At 30.0% G+C, this 15,233-nt stretch overlaps 5 protein-coding genes across 13 annotated transcripts; 2 read left to right on the top strand and 3 right to left on the bottom strand.

Annotated features, from left to right (window-relative positions):
* Positions 1-1,313: 1,313 nt before the first annotated feature.
* On the bottom strand, positions 1,314-3,269 carry LOC116424607 (SAP domain-containing ribonucleoprotein). 4 transcript variants are annotated; one of them, XM_076367714.1, is made up of 8 exons: positions 2,836-3,269; positions 2,473-2,566; positions 2,323-2,384; positions 2,012-2,245; positions 1,814-1,942; positions 1,657-1,728; positions 1,470-1,553; positions 1,314-1,383 (listed from the first exon to the last, which is right to left on the bottom strand). In XM_076367714.1, exons 1-8 carry the CDS (start codon positions 2,884-2,886, stop codon positions 1,357-1,359), a joined length of 753 nt encoding a protein of 250 aa, XP_076223829.1. In that variant the 5' UTR covers positions 2,887-3,269; the 3' UTR covers positions 1,314-1,356. The 4 variants fall into 4 exon arrangements, with proteins under 4 accessions (XP_076223829.1, XP_076223828.1, XP_031827073.1 ...); XM_076367713.1 differs by having other exon boundaries at positions 2,470-2,566; XM_031971213.2 differs by having other exon boundaries at positions 1,314-1,553.
* Positions 3,270-3,323: 54 nt separating this feature from the next.
* Positions 3,324-4,653, top strand: Ufc1 (Ubiquitin-fold modifier conjugating enzyme 1). The gene is made up of 4 exons (XM_031971215.2): positions 3,324-3,789; positions 3,959-4,090; positions 4,202-4,369; positions 4,450-4,653. The coding sequence occupies exons 1-4, from the start codon at positions 3,667-3,669 to the stop codon at positions 4,534-4,536; spliced, it is 510 nt and encodes a 169-aa protein (XP_031827075.1). The 5' UTR covers positions 3,324-3,666; the 3' UTR covers positions 4,537-4,653.
* On the bottom strand, positions 4,595-6,610 carry LOC116424606 (arginine-hydroxylase NDUFAF5, mitochondrial). Of its 2 annotated transcripts, XM_031971211.2 has the most exons (4): positions 6,403-6,610; positions 5,284-5,733; positions 5,037-5,221; positions 4,595-4,960 (listed from the first exon to the last, which is right to left on the bottom strand). In XM_031971211.2, exons 1-4 carry the CDS (start codon positions 6,414-6,416, stop codon positions 4,674-4,676), a joined length of 936 nt encoding a protein of 311 aa, XP_031827071.2. In that variant the 5' UTR covers positions 6,417-6,610; the 3' UTR covers positions 4,595-4,673. The 2 variants fall into 2 exon arrangements, with proteins under 2 accessions (XP_031827071.2, XP_031827070.2); XM_031971210.2 differs by lacking the exon at positions 6,403-6,610 and having other exon boundaries at positions 4,603-4,960; positions 5,284-6,065.
* A 152-nt stretch (positions 6,611-6,762) lies between these two features.
* LOC116424621 (tyrosine-protein phosphatase non-receptor type 11) lies at positions 6,763-12,105 on the bottom strand. 2 transcript variants are annotated; one of them, XM_031971239.2, is made up of 13 exons: positions 11,869-12,105; positions 11,753-11,781; positions 11,128-11,250; positions 10,819-11,013; positions 10,504-10,666; positions 10,269-10,381; positions 9,922-10,193; positions 9,766-9,845; positions 9,508-9,690; positions 9,239-9,415; positions 8,841-9,057; positions 8,597-8,748; positions 6,763-8,498 (listed from the first exon to the last, which is right to left on the bottom strand). In XM_031971239.2, the coding sequence occupies exons 3-13, from the start codon at positions 11,202-11,204 to the stop codon at positions 8,331-8,333; spliced, it is 1,797 nt and encodes a 598-aa protein (XP_031827099.1). In that variant the 5' UTR covers positions 11,205-11,250; positions 11,753-11,781; positions 11,869-12,105; the 3' UTR covers positions 6,763-8,330. The 2 variants fall into 2 exon arrangements, with proteins under 2 accessions (XP_031827099.1, XP_031827098.1); XM_031971238.2 differs by lacking the exon at positions 11,753-11,781 and having other exon boundaries at positions 11,869-12,103.
* A 473-nt stretch (positions 12,106-12,578) lies between these two features.
* On the top strand, positions 12,579-15,203 carry ifc (delta4-sphingolipid-FADS-like protein ifc). Of its 4 annotated transcripts, none has more exons than XM_031971243.2 (7): positions 12,579-12,741; positions 12,819-12,926; positions 13,147-13,323; positions 13,653-13,792; positions 13,866-14,079; positions 14,199-14,410; positions 14,501-15,191. In XM_031971243.2, exons 2-7 carry the CDS (start codon positions 12,845-12,847, stop codon positions 14,639-14,641), a joined length of 966 nt encoding a protein of 321 aa, XP_031827103.1. In that variant the 5' UTR covers positions 12,579-12,741; positions 12,819-12,844; the 3' UTR covers positions 14,642-15,191. The 4 variants fall into 4 exon arrangements, with proteins under 4 accessions (XP_031827103.1, XP_031827100.1, XP_031827102.1 ...); XM_031971240.2 differs by having other exon boundaries at positions 12,590-12,753; positions 14,501-15,189; XM_031971242.2 differs by having other exon boundaries at positions 12,647-12,926; positions 14,501-15,190.
* Positions 15,204-15,233: the final 30 nt, after the last annotated feature.

Genomic DNA, 15,233 nt, shown 5'->3' on the forward strand with positions numbered 1-15,233 from the left:
AAAGAACAATTTTATTATATTTCAGTTCCTTTTAAATTCTTAAGCGAAGATACGAAGTTGCATAAGCATGCACAGTCCGGTCATCAAAATAGGACACTGGTCGTGATGGGTCAATGACCAAATTGTGAATTATCATAACACAATTTACACATCGTATAATTGTCATAGAGAGAAAGAGAGAGAGAGAGCGAGAGCGAGAGAGAACGAGAGAGAAAGAGAGATAGAATGAGAGAGAAAGAGAGAAATGTTTACTATGTCTATAATTTCATTATTTTTACACCTATATGATGTATTTCGGTTTTATACCGTTTCAATGTACAATCTCTATCGTCTTCTTTAACATAACCGTGTGTGTCCTCGGCCCATTCGTCTTTTAGGGTGCGCTTCAAGGAATAATTACGAATTCATTCGATCGAATGGCTGTTAATTGATCGTGCGTAACGTTTCTATAAAATATTCTTGAATACAAATTCGTGGCTACTACGTCACTTCTCAATCTTAGAGCCCGATCTTTAATAAAAAAAGATGATCGTCGTTTATGTCTTTCGCAATAACCGAAGACTTGTTTTTAACTGACCTTTATAAAGAGAGAATAAAACCCAGAGGGAAAACCAATTTTTTCAGACACTGTATGTATACATATGTATGTTCGTATATTTCTTACAGAACACGTTGCGTGATATAATAATACAGTGATTATCTCTCGGCAATGGATAAGAAATTGACGCGTGTACCTTTTGAATGCGTAACTAAAAACAGAGAAAACATTTACGAATGTTTCCTTGAAACGTAAACTTGACGAAAGTGTCTCGTTGGGACAACTGTAAATGTGGTGCAGTTTAGCTTTTCTTTTCGTAAGGGTCTAGACCAAACGCAATTATTATATTACATGTTGTAGCCTAAATACAAACATTTTATAATAAAATTCAATATATTGAAGTAATCTCGTAGAATACTTTTTCTCTTTCGACCAAGCAGTTCGACTTCTTCCTGTGTTAACATGAAATTTCATTTATTTCATTCTTCGAATTTGTACCAATATAAAACTTTGATATAACGAATATACATTGTTTCGCAAGCGGACTATTTATTCCTATATGGAGATTGGAAGTAGACTTAATAATGTGAAAACAAAGTTAAGAGATGTGTTATGAATCAGAAGCAACAGTGTTGTAATACTGAATGTAATATCTTTTTGTTACATCTAATGTTTTAAGAAAATTTAAATAAGTATCGAGTGTATTTACACTATTTCCTGCAAGACGTGAAACGCGCTTCCAATAGTTAACGTAACAAAAGAGAAATCTTTAATATTCATTGTGCAAAGTATTTTATAACAAATACGATGATCTTTTATTATGCATACAATAATTGTAGATTGTACTGAAAATAAGAAAACTTAGAATAAGATTTGCAATCTAAGATGCTGTTTTGGTATATAACACTGAATATCATTTAACAATCTTAACTTTATTTTGAAGTACTTTATCATTAGTCGATGTCACTTCGCCAAATCTAATTTTTCTTTTTTCTATTCTGGCTTCCAACTCGGCCTGAAAACAATTATATTTGTAAGGATCGTATATATAACGAGCGCGCACACTTACAGTCAAGCAAAATTGAATAATATATATTTTATTTTGCTCTATTTATTACCTTCTCCATTAAAGTAGATACAGACATGCCAAACCTTTCAGCCCGTTTTTTTAAAACTTCGTATGTTGTATGCTGTAAACAAATATAATGAATTATGTATATATACCTATATATGTATCAAGTGGTATTTTAATTGTAATTAAAGATAAACATATACCACAGGTGTTTTTACAGAAGCAGCAGACTTATTGTTTTGATTATTAATACTGAATCTGGCAGATCTGGCTTCCTTTTTAGCAGCTTCTGACAGCGGCATTCCAAATTTTTTAGCTCTCATTTCTAATCTCTAAACAATTCAACAAGTTATGTTAACATGTTTGACTTTTAAGTTTCAATAGAAAATATTAATTGTTACCTCTTTGATACCAAGCTCTGATAATTTAATAATTTTTCTTTCTGGTGGTGCAGTCTCAGTTGATTTCATGTCAGTTTCAATTTTTTCTGTCGATTCATTCTTAGTTTCTTCAATCACTGGTTTACGGTTTAGAACTATTTTTTTTGCACTCACATTACTCTCTGTGGATAATTTTCTTTTATCACTAACTTCTTGAGAATCTGGTTTACTTGATAATTCTTCTATTTCGTCGTCCTACACAAGAAAAGATTCATTACAGTTGAATTATTAAAAATCAAATTATGATCTACATATTATGTTGTTCAACTTACACCAAGGACTGCATCTTCATCTAAAATCTCTTCTGCTGTTTCATCCAAGGATAATGCAGAGTCTACCAAGGAAAACATTGTCTTATCAATATGTAATATTTATAGGAAGCAACAAGTATGTTTCAAAATACATTTAAAAACATATACCACCATGAATTGCTAACTGAAGTCTTTCGACCAATTCAGTTTTATTACCACTGGTGGGAAGTCCTCTTTGTTTCAATTCAATCTTCAAATCTGCAACCTAATATTCAATAACATATTTACTATAATAAAGGACATAATATTAAAAATTAAATAATAAATGGTTCAATTACAAAACTTGATTTCTTTCAGTTCGAAAGAAAGAACTGACAAAATTTCCCAATTAACTTAATAATTATTTCCAAACAACTACACATTCCCAGTATAAACAAGATTGTAAATAGAGGAATTTTTTGTTGTGCACAAAAGTAACTTTGAGGTTATCTTCCCGGGTGTGGAACGATATCAACAAGAATGCACGCGAGTTACCTTCATTTTCGAAAGTTCCGTCAGTCCTTTTTCATAAGATGAATCAGCCATGATTATTTTATTTCAATTGATAATTCTTTTCGATTCCCGATTAACATGTCACAATCCGTTGCAGTTTACTCTTGAAGCCTTACTAAGAAAACTAAATCGCGAACAATATAAAAGTATGATGCACTACTACTTTCATGATTGCAACCAAACTAGTAATCGATTGGATCTTAATTAAACATATAAATAATTAAAAGAGGCATTATTAAATTGTTCAATGCCATAAATTCAATCTAAATATTATGGATTTAATTTTAAGGTGGTTACGATTAATACCCAAAATTTATTAACGCAATTACAGGAGGAATTATGTACATAGATAATACTTTATCGACAGATCTATTACGCCGGTAATTTACCACTAACATGAAAAGAAAACAGAGACATTTATAAATTCGCTTCGTTACTTCATTAATATTCATTGGTTTACTTTGATGATATTTTCATTTTAATTTTCCATTTTATTCTTTACGTTAGAAATTTTAATAAAAATGTTATTAAAATAAAGCACCAAGTATTAATAAACCTGTTTTGTCAAGAACAACTTCAATTAATTATATCTGTGATTATAATAATTAAATTAAAGATACGTAATTATAAGTAAGATTTATAATATTTTCATACGTAAATTCTGATTCGACATATCGATAATACAATTCACGTTTCCTAAGGTTGTTACAGAATCTCGAAACTTAATATGAAGCGCGTGTGATCATAGTTCAAAACGATACAAAAATTTAAGTACTCAGCTGTCATTTATGATAGCCGTAGTAGTAGTTCAAAATGGTAGATGAATCGACGAAGAAAACATTAAGTAACATTCCATTGTTACAAACAAAAGCGGGTCCCAGAGATAAGGATCTATGGGTGCAAAGATTAAAGGAAGAATATCAAGCATTAATTAAAGTAAATAATATTTCACTACGTATGCTTTCCATATGGTTACTATCCTTCTACAAATTTTAATTTATTTTTACTTTCGTTATAAACACGTTTGGAGTAGCTTTATCCAACGATACTGAGTTTTAATTTTTACAGACTTTATTAATTAACATAATTTTTGTATACATTTCAGTATGTAAAAAATAATAAAGAATCTGACAATGACTGGTTTCGTTTGGAATCAAACAAAGAGGGTACAAGATGGTTTGGAAAATGTTGGTACATTCACAATCTCTTGAAGTATGAATTTGAGGTTGAGTTTGATGTAAGTTACTTTTTTTGATAGTGTATATACAGAGGTAACTTTGAAATAATTTCAATTACTTAATAAGCTTTAAAAATTTTGATATAATAAATAATATAAAGATAATTGTAGATTCCAGTTACATATCCGACAACAGCACCTGAAATTGCTTTACCCGAATTAGATGGTAAAACTGCAAAAATGTATAGAGGTGGAAAAATTTGTCTTACTGATCATTTCAAACCCTTATGGGCAAGGAATGTTCCAAAATTTGGAATTGCCCATGCCATGGCACTTGGAGTAAGATTTTCATTTAACAACTATAATTATTAATTAATAAATTATCATAGTTTTGTAAGCATTCAAATTGATATTTTTAGCTTGGACCATGGATGGCAGTTGAAATTCCTGATCTTATAGAGAAAGGTGTTGTAGCACATAAAGATAATGTAGATAAAAAATCATAACATTGTTATTGTAAAATATAAATGAAATAATTTTTCTTTAATTGTTAATTAATGTTAACTTATGTATTAATCTTAAGGAAAGGTTTGTACAATAAACATACCAATTTCTTTACTAAATATTTACAATGATTTACATCTCACTTATCTTCATCTATTTTAATTTTTTTAGTATCTTTTATAATCTCATCTAATTTGTATAAATCCTTGAGTGATACTTCTCCAGTGCCCCTTTCTAGTGGTTTTGGTTGTGAAGGGTCTGGTTTCCAACCTACTAAGTAAATTATTTGAAATGTTGCAGGTACAAATGTTGTACCATCTTCTTTAGTTTTTCCATACAGTTCATTATATATTGTAGAAGCAGCAAGTAGAGTATCTTTATTTAAACGTAATTTTCGCTTAATAACTGCATTATTTTCAGCCATTCCTACAAAATTAAATACTGTAATATAATGCATGAATAAAATACATATTTATTTGTAAATCAAAAAATAAATAGGTACCTTTTAAATCCCACATTAACTCAAACATATTTGGATAGCCAATAGTTATTTCATCTGTATCAATTGTCAACATTGTAAATTTTGCTCTGTTTAACAAGGTTCCAATGTCTCTAATTTCAGCAAATGGTGAAATGTGAGCTGAAATCCCACCATCCCTTTCCAACTCTGCTAACTGCAAAGAACTCCTAGAGATAAATAGTAATACATATAGTACTAATAATCCTGTTTTCCTTGAACATTAAATTACCTTAATTCATATAATGTTTCTGCACCAAACATAGCTGCTAAGAATACTCCATCCTTCTTTAAACTGTTATTGATACTTGCAAAACAGCCTGGCAAATTGTTCACCCAGTGAAGACTTAATGAACTTATGACTAAATCTAGACTGTCCGGTTCATATGAAAAATTTTCCTCGTCCATAACTGTTCTTGTTACTTTAATTCCTTCTGCAATCTTCGCTTGATCTAAAAAGCTTGGACACATATCCATTAAAATTAATTCTTCTATGGACTCCGCAGAGAGGTGTTTGGACACATGACCACGACCACATCCTAAGTCAAGTGTTTTATTGAATTTTCTCTTTATATCAAATACTCTATCTGACAGTCTGTAACCTACTTCATCTTTGATGTAATCATATAGTTTTACATCAGATGCTGACGCCGCTCGTTCTCTTTGAAGAAGTTTTGCGTTCCTGTCGAAAACGTACATAACACTATCAGATGGTAGTGCGAAATTCAATGAACTACTAACAATACGACGAATTTGATTGTTAAATGTCTGCCGAAATATGCAACATTCAAATAATGCATGCGTTTCCTTGATCCGATGAAATTTTAACATTTTTATGTTTTGTTTCCTTCCAACAATCGTGTAATCTGAATAATAATAATATTTATAGAATATTCGTTCAGAATATCTGATAAATATCACCCTTGATAATGCATATAATACAACAGCTTCATAACATAACCTATACAGCTCTCACGAGTTACGATCGAAAAATGTTATCTCTTGAATTAAATTATAATTAAGATTGTGTTTGAATAAATGTAACGTACTTTATTATTACATTTAATAATCATTTATTATTCATCTTTTCAAAATAATATAAAAATATTGAATCAATTTTCTTCAATTTTACATTTTAATATCTGCAATTTGAATCGATGTTTTTATTGATATTTTCATAATATACAAATATCATAATGCAAATAAACGTAAAAAGGAGGTAATTAACTTTGTAATAATTCTAGAATTCATGTAACGCTAATGTTTTATCATCATAACATTTTATTATTACATCATTTTTATAACGACGTATTTATCATTACAGTTAAAAGTGTTGTAATTCATTTCTTACTTGTAAGAAAACATTGCATAGAAAAATTCTATACATAAATGAATATTTTCTTACTAAAATCACATATATCTTTCAAGAGACAAAGATAAGTTATTGTACATTCACGTGGTATCCTACATCATATATACGCGTGACTGTGTGTGGGTGTGTGTCTGTGTATCTCTCTCTCTCTCTGAGTAAATTTGTGTGCATATTTCGAGTATTCCTGTTACATTTAATGTAATATATTATTTGAAATATTCATTAAAAGAATATATTAGTGCAAATATAGTATCATATGACAGCGTATAAATAAAAAGTATTACGTTCTGAAATATTAGTCAAACAAGACAATTTTATGTGACCATATAAAAAAATCAATGTCATTTAAAAATTTATTTTAATAATTTAAAAAAAAATATATTACACAATTAAATAAAGCGATTCTCGTTTTGGTTTCAAAATAATATTATAAAATATTTTTAAAGGTACCGAATTATTGATTTAATTTGCAAGGCAGGACCCACTCAGATGTATACTTCTAAGAGTTATTATGGATAAATTTGTATAATGTGTTAGTAAAGGTTTTATGTAATTCGTAATATAAAAAGTCTATAAAAAAAATATTACTGATATTAAAATGTGTACATAATTTAATATGAACTTGTATAAAAATTGAAAAATTTACATACATAGCAGAAGCATGTAGTAAGTTTATAAAAAATTGTAATTTCTACGTAGCCTTACTTAAGCGTGAAAATGAATCTAATAAAAATGTTTAGAACATAGATGTAAGATTATAAATATTGTGCTAGTTTAAATTCTTGTATGATTTGAAACACGACATTTTTACATTTTCTTATTTTATATACTATTTTCGTCTACACAACTGATTCAGTAGAGTTCAATCCAATAATGTTTAACAATATAATTAAGTACAATTATTTTAATATTAACAATCATTAATTGCAATACAAATATTATTTATATGTATTTCATCTTAGCGTGTTCTGCCTTCTAATATGTTAAAATTTACAATTAATAAATGTTTCATAATCCTGGGTAAATATTAAAAGAAAAATTCTATATAAAAGTCAGTCCTAGATATTACTAACAAAATTTGTACAGTTATATAATCACAATACAGAAAAAAAAACAAATATCATTATACATTTTGAGGTACAATATATAATATTACACCTGAAACTGAAGAGACTTTAGGGAGTTTCGTTGTATATTCAAGAAAATATGTATACCATAAAAAAGCCTTTCTACTATTGGTTCTTAGAAATAAGCATAAAAAATAATCGTCTATGTTCAGATAAATTTGTTACCTAATTAATATTTGATGTAATACAGATAGCAAGCTAATTGTATGAAAGCAATGATATATTTGTAATATACTTGAAATAATTATTAGTAAAACCTTTCATTCGAATGTTCTGGAATATTACTGCAATTCAATTGCCATAAAAATATTCTTCATTTTTTTTATAATACAATTTTTAATTTTAAAACGTTGCTAATTACTTTTAAGTGATCAACTATAAAATGTTGGAATTATAATCTTTTACTTTATATATATATGTATATATATATATATTTTTTTTTCTCTTATGTCTTTACGAACATGCTGTAAGTAATAATCACCGTTTCGAAATTAAAACTGTGCACTGCATACAGATACAAGCAACTAAATTTCTCCTTCTATTTCTCTTTCTTTTATTCTTTCTCTCACTCATTCATTCACTCACTCAATATGTATTCTGAACACATAGTGTACATGTTCAGAAATATTAGAAACGATTGAACAATTCGCAAAATGAAATTTTTACAAACAGATCATGTTACGAGAATAATATCAAAGCTTTAAACCACATGTGATGAGAGTAACAAAGCCTCTTCTCTGCTTTTCAAAGATCTCGATAATCAACTGATATTAACAAGAATTACTTTGGCCTCAAATTACTGATAGGACTGGATAACGTGAAATGTGCTGACGTTGTAATAGTCGATGCAGTACTTGTAGGTATAGGTATGTCACCAATATTTGTTGTAGCGTTTGTTTCACTTTTATAACGAATATTAGTATATTCTCGACCTAAATGAAGAGACTTCTGTAAAGACGTTAAAGAAACATGTATGAGTATCACTTGGAGATATATATATATATATATATACATATAGGTAAAGCTAATTACATATATTTGTTTACCTGCTCTGCCTGCATTCTCTGTGATACAGTTTCAATATAGTGTAATACAGCAAGATACACAAATTTATATTGTGCCTCTGTCTGAACCATTCCTGACCTTTGTGAACGTACTCTTTGAATCGTTCTTTGAATATCAATTTCACAATCCAAACCTGCAAATAGAATGCTTATAAAGTTTTATAAAAACGCACAGCAATTATACCAAAATAATAAAATACAGAATATATTATGAATTGAATATTACCATGCCGCTTAATTTGATCAAGAATCATATCAATAACAATAAATGTTCCTGTCCTACCAATTCCAGCACTACAGTGCACAAGAATTGGCCCTATACTAGGCACGTTCTGGCCACTTGATGTTAGAGACGCAGCAATTGATTCTTGCCTTGCGTTAACATCATGAAGGAAATTTAATACACACCCAGGGTCTGAAGGAACACCATGGTCAGGCCATGCCTACAAGTTTAATGTACATGTCACAATCTACTTTTTACTGTACAAGACATTGCTCAAATAGAGAAGTAACAGCATTGTAAGTATGTTTCAAAATACTTTTTTTTTTATTAAAATGACCGACAATGTTGCCTTCTGCCATAAGAACATTACCATTACTCCATTAAAATTGATATTAAATTACTTGAAAGTGATAATGATAAATCCTCCTAGATTCTGCAAAACACGGCTTATTTCCATGTAAAATAAATTCTCGTAGTGTATAATCTGCTGTTGAAGTGCGAGACAAAGCACGTACTTTCCATTCACCGCCATATTCTGTAACTTCGCCTTCCTCTGGCCAGTAACGAGCACATTTATTCTAAAATAAATAAATATATATGTATATGCGTGTGCATGTATAAATACATAACTTCTAAATAATTTAGATGTATTTTCGTTCAAGTAACGCACTTTTCCCCTCTCCATTTCTTTGGTGGTCATTACTATTACCCTGGTATTTTCTTGATATACCATATGCCAGAAGTCTGGTATTGTATTGGGAAGGCAACCTTGTGTTGCGATATAACATTTATTAAATGTACCACCGTCACCAACGGTAATGACTGCGTTAGGTTGTCCGTCCCCTTCTTCGTTCTATAAATATTTATGTGCAAACAAGTTTCAGTACATGTGAGAAAAACAAATATTAACTCATGCAGAAAAATTTACCCTAATATAATTAGCATTAATGTAGTCAGCTCCAGGAACATTGGGATCTACATCCTTCAAGCGTACTCTTGTGTGATCAACTACGTAATAATTATATGGAAATTAACAATTATTTATCAAAACAATTAAGAACAACCAAACTAGAAAACATCTTACAAGGTAAAATATTTTTATATCGGTTCTTTGCGCGGTTTTCGGGACGTAAACCTTCCTTCCTAGAAAATAAGTGACGACATTCCAACTGTTGCAGTGACTCAAATTCTTCCCAGAAACCAGCTTTTCCTTTACCACGTCCGGCTCCCACTTCGTTACTACCGGTGGCTCCATTCCAGCACAACCATCCATTTGAACAGCCATTTTCTTTATGCAACTGCCTCACTCTGCTTTCGATGCCACTAGCATTTATACGGGTAGCATTGAAAGGTTGCCTTGATAAATAGACAATAAATATATGTAGAAAAATATACATGTATAAATAGTGACTGAGTTTATGCAGTTCCTACCTTAAATGAACAACACTTCCACTTGTTTCAACCATTGGATTACGTTTATAGTATTCTATCAGATCACTTAGACTGTCAAACTTATCACCTCCTCCAACGTCGTATTTATTATCCTATAACATTTGTTACCTTTCAATATCAACATGCCACAAGTTATAATTATACATTGTAATAAATTGAAAAGTATTGAAAAAATGATATATGTAAGTAACATGTAATAAAAGATATAATTAACCTGAGATCGTATTATAACATGTGTAACACGATCATCTGTGCGTACAGATAATACAAAGTCACCAGGTTTACTTTGGGATTCACGCACCAGAAATGATCCATTTTTACCTCGCTCCAGCATTAAACGTTCTGCTTCTTTAGCTGATAAATGGCCATGGAACCACCTTTACCCATATTTTACTATTAACACATACCATGCTATATGCGTGCATTTGAAGTAATAATCACAAGAAAAAATGTTCCAATGCATGACAAAACTTATTGTTATAATTATTGTTGAAACAATAGCTATGTTTCGCTTTGAATAAATAAATACCTTTCAGTTGTTGGGTCTGCACAGTTCAAAGGATACTTCAATTCAATAATTTCTCCATTTTTCTCGCGCAACTGTCCCCCGTTTTCCATATAAAATTGCACAAGTTCAGATAACGTGGCAAACTTTTCACCACCATAAAGATCATAGAAGTCTCCTGTATTTTGTATTTTGATATGAGTTACTTCACCATTTCGTCTGAGATGAAAATACAAAAACACAGATTATAAAACTATCATGAGTCAATCCTTTCTCAAGAATATGTACAATTATGTGAGAAGATAATAAACACAATGTATACTATGCTCTTACCTTACAGATAATGTAAAATCACCAGGGTTGGATGAACTTGGGCGTGCCAAAAATGAACTATCATAACCTCGTTCCATTAATAAACGCTCTGCTTCTAAACCCGAAATATTGGGATGAAACCATCTGTAACAAATATCATGTCATTATTAATACTTTCCTCAAAGTTGTATGAAAACAATAATTATACGATATAAACACTATTCTACAGAAATCGGTAGATACTGTATAAATGGTTCAAAACATTTGCTCCAACATAAATTCTAAAAGACAAAACATTAGAAATATAATGTGAAACATTATAAGATGTAGAAGATATAATTTTATTTGAATTATTAACTATGAAAACTACTAATGTAAATTAAAATAAAGATGATAACAATAATTAAACGTGTTTTAGGAGGTACAAGAGAATTCATTGTAGAACGCAATTACAAGTTCTGCTTAAACAATTTAAACTTTCGATTCCAAACTATATGAGAACACACATAATTAACTTAATAAAAAGTGTGAATATCTGCATCTAGAAATATCCATGACGGATATTTGTATAAATTAGAATTGTTCTTCCCATTTTTAGGCATTGAAAATTCAACGGTTTTAAATGATTTAAATGCGTACACCTTACCTCCGAGTTTGACGAATCCGCGGTTAACACTGATAAATAAGTAGGCCTGTTCAGCGAACGTCCGTGAATTATAATAATTACGTGTTCTTTTATGCAACTATAAAAACGTGCCTCACCTGCGAGATGCCATGTCGTGAATCCAACTATGACCACCTGGTTATTAATAATTCATAACGATTCATCGATACCCGCGCCTATAATTCACAATTATAATTGCCTTCGACTTAACGCTAACTACACATCGCCACGGTCTTTGACATATTCACTTTGCACGAAAACAAAAAAACCGAAAGCACTAAAACATTCTGGCATAGATTTTCGCGAACTGTAGAGTGGATATCGTTTCCTGGAGAACGGACTACCGAACCTAATGCCGTTTTCATCAAATTCGCTTACGTATGGAACGAAGTAACTAAATACGTGTTACTACCGCGCGCATTGTTAACTATCTATAACAATTGTGTTTATGTTTCCAAAATTTACCGCCAGAGAAGTGAAACAAAATTTCTTTTAAAAATTTTTAATATTTTTGCAACGAAGAATATAGCATATCATTATGAAAATAAATAGAAAGCATATTAAAGATTTGCATATGTAAGTTTAATAAAAATGAATGTTAATCTATTTTAAAATATCTTTTGATTTTGAACTTGATTTTTTTATGACGCTCTTATTAAACAATCACATACCGTCCGCTGTTTCGAAGAAAGTGTTGAGAAGCTGGCACTCGTGACGTCATAGGATAACTCTTCGCGCTCTTTGGCGCGCGACGCGATTGGTGCGTGAGAGTGTCTCAGCGAATCATATACCAGAACCAGAATCTGACCACTCAGACGAGAGTGCCAGCTTTCCAGCACTTGACGTATCTGACGTGCGTATGTTTATATTTCTTATGACAGATCGCGCTGTAATCAGAACCTAAATGATTAATATTCCTGATAGGCAATTCCGCCGGTTATGAAAGGTCCTCGAGTATGGTATAGTTGCTAGTATGTATTAATGTAAGTAAGATCGCTATATGTTACATAGCTTGAATTTTTTTGTATTAAATAAAAACTTACTGAAGTTTAGAAAAATATTATTCATGCAAGGATGGGTCAGTATGTTTCGAGGACCGATTTCGAATGGGTTTACACGGAAGAACCGCATGCATCACGGCGTAAAATAATATTGGGTATGAACACAAAATAGTATACGTGTAATTTTCTTTTTTTGCTTAGTTTGTTTATTCTAATTTCAATTATGTTATTCAAAGCACATCAAACCATTATCAATGTAAGAGCAGAAATAAATTAATCAGTCAACAAACACATACACACACATCCGCGCGCGTACTCGTATGAAATGAATAAATGCTTTGCATCTAAAATATAACATTTATTTTTCCATTTCAGAAAAATATCCGCAAATAAAAAGACTGTTTGGATACGATCCAATGTTCAAATGGATAGTCACAGGATTGGTTTTAACTCAATTTATATCCTTGTATTTTGTAAAAGATTTGAGCTATCCAATGCTTCTCCTTGTAGCATATTGTTTCGGAGGGGTGATTAATCACTCTCTTATGTTAGGTACATATAACTTCTATTTACTAATACATAAAATTTAATCTATGACTAAGATATGGTTACTATTAAGACTATAGTGAAGAGGAAATAAGTGTATCTTTCCAAGATAACTCTCAATGTATAGGTATGCTTCAATCGAAGTACATTAGTATTTGTTGAATGTGATGCCACTTGCGCAGATAAAGTATTAGATATTGTCTAATCAAGTTCATAAACAGTTAAGAAACGATAATTCGGTTACATGTTTTATGCAGTTCTGATATATAATATTTTTCTCTTTTTTTGAAACTTATGATATTTATATATTAATAATATATATTCTGATATTTCAGCAATACATGAAATAGCACATAATCTTGCCTTTGGTCATTCCAGACCTATGGCCAATAGATTATTTGGATATTTTGCCAATTTACCTATAGGTATACCAGTGTCTATTAGTTTCAAGAAATATCATCTTATACACCATCGTGTAAGTACACAAATACAATATGACCTTTTATTACAAAATTAGATTAATAATTAATCTAATGTGTAATCCATAGTATCAAGGAGATGAAGTATTGGATACTGATTTACCAACATTAATAGAAGCCAAATTATTTTGCACAACATTCGGAAAGTTCTGTTGGGTACTTCTACAGCCATTTTTTTATGCCTTTAGGCCTCTAGTTGTTTATCCATTGGCACCTACATACATGGAGTTTATTAATTTAGTAATACAACTTATATTTGATGGGTTCATATGGTATTTATTTGGTAAGTTTTAAGTTTCTTTAAATACCATTCAAATGTATGTATAAATATTTGTAAAATTAATGTTTATCTAAGAATAATAATATGAGTATAATACTATATACGTGCTAAATTTTGTGCAGGTGGAAAAGTTCTAGTTTATTTACTTTCTGGTTCAGCATTGGCTATGGGTTTACATCCTGTAGCTGGCCATTTTATATCAGAACACTATATGTATAAAAAAGGTTTCGAAACCTACAGTTACTATGGTCCATTAAATTGGATTACATTTAATGTTGGATATCACAATGAACATCATGATTTTCCTGCTGTTCCTGGTTCAAGATTACCAGAGGTGAGTATAGATTATTTTTATTCATTAAAAAACATTAAATTAACAATATTAATGCCGTATAAATTCTTTTTAATTTTTCACTTTTTTCAGGTGAAAAGAATAGCCCCCGAATTTTATGATAATTTACCACAACATAATTCTTGGACTTCTGTTTTGTACGACTTTGTTACTGATCCAGATATTGGTCCCTATGCTAGAATAAAAAGGAAACATAGAGGACTTTCTTCATAACGTAGAAATATCATATTTTCCAAAATTATATACTTTGAAATCATATAATTTAGAAGTTAAATTTATATACACAATTAATATATTGAGTATTATGATTAATTTACTATATTCTTTCCAGTATTACATGTTAAAAATTTCATACAGTCACCAAATGGCTTTATTGGTGAAATTCAATTAATTTCAAATGTAAATATTTAAATTTTTCTGTTTTTTTTTGAAGACATACTACTTTTTTTAAGTTTTAAATATCGTGTTTCTAAATGAAAATTTATAAAATTGTATTAGTGCCTGCTACATTATTACAGTACTTAAATTGAAACTGGAAGTTTTAAAGCCAGAAAAAATTGGATTTAACAATGTCTGTAAATAATTGAAATATAATAAAGGAAATAATATATGTAATCACAGTAAAAAAAGTTAAAGATATTGCTACGCTACTTTCTAGGCGAATGCGCACAATGGAAATATATATTCCATACATTTGTAATCTAGTCATATATCAATATATTTTTTACTGTAAATAATAATGCTTTAATTAAATAAACATGTATTCAAAACAAGAGAATAATCGTATTCTTCACTAATGCTTATG

The sequence above is a fragment of the Nomia melanderi genome, chromosome 5 (assembly GCF_051020985.1).
Source record: "Nomia melanderi isolate GNS246 chromosome 5, iyNomMela1, whole genome shotgun sequence".
NCBI lineage: Eukaryota > Metazoa > Arthropoda > Insecta > Hymenoptera > Halictidae > Nomia > Nomia melanderi.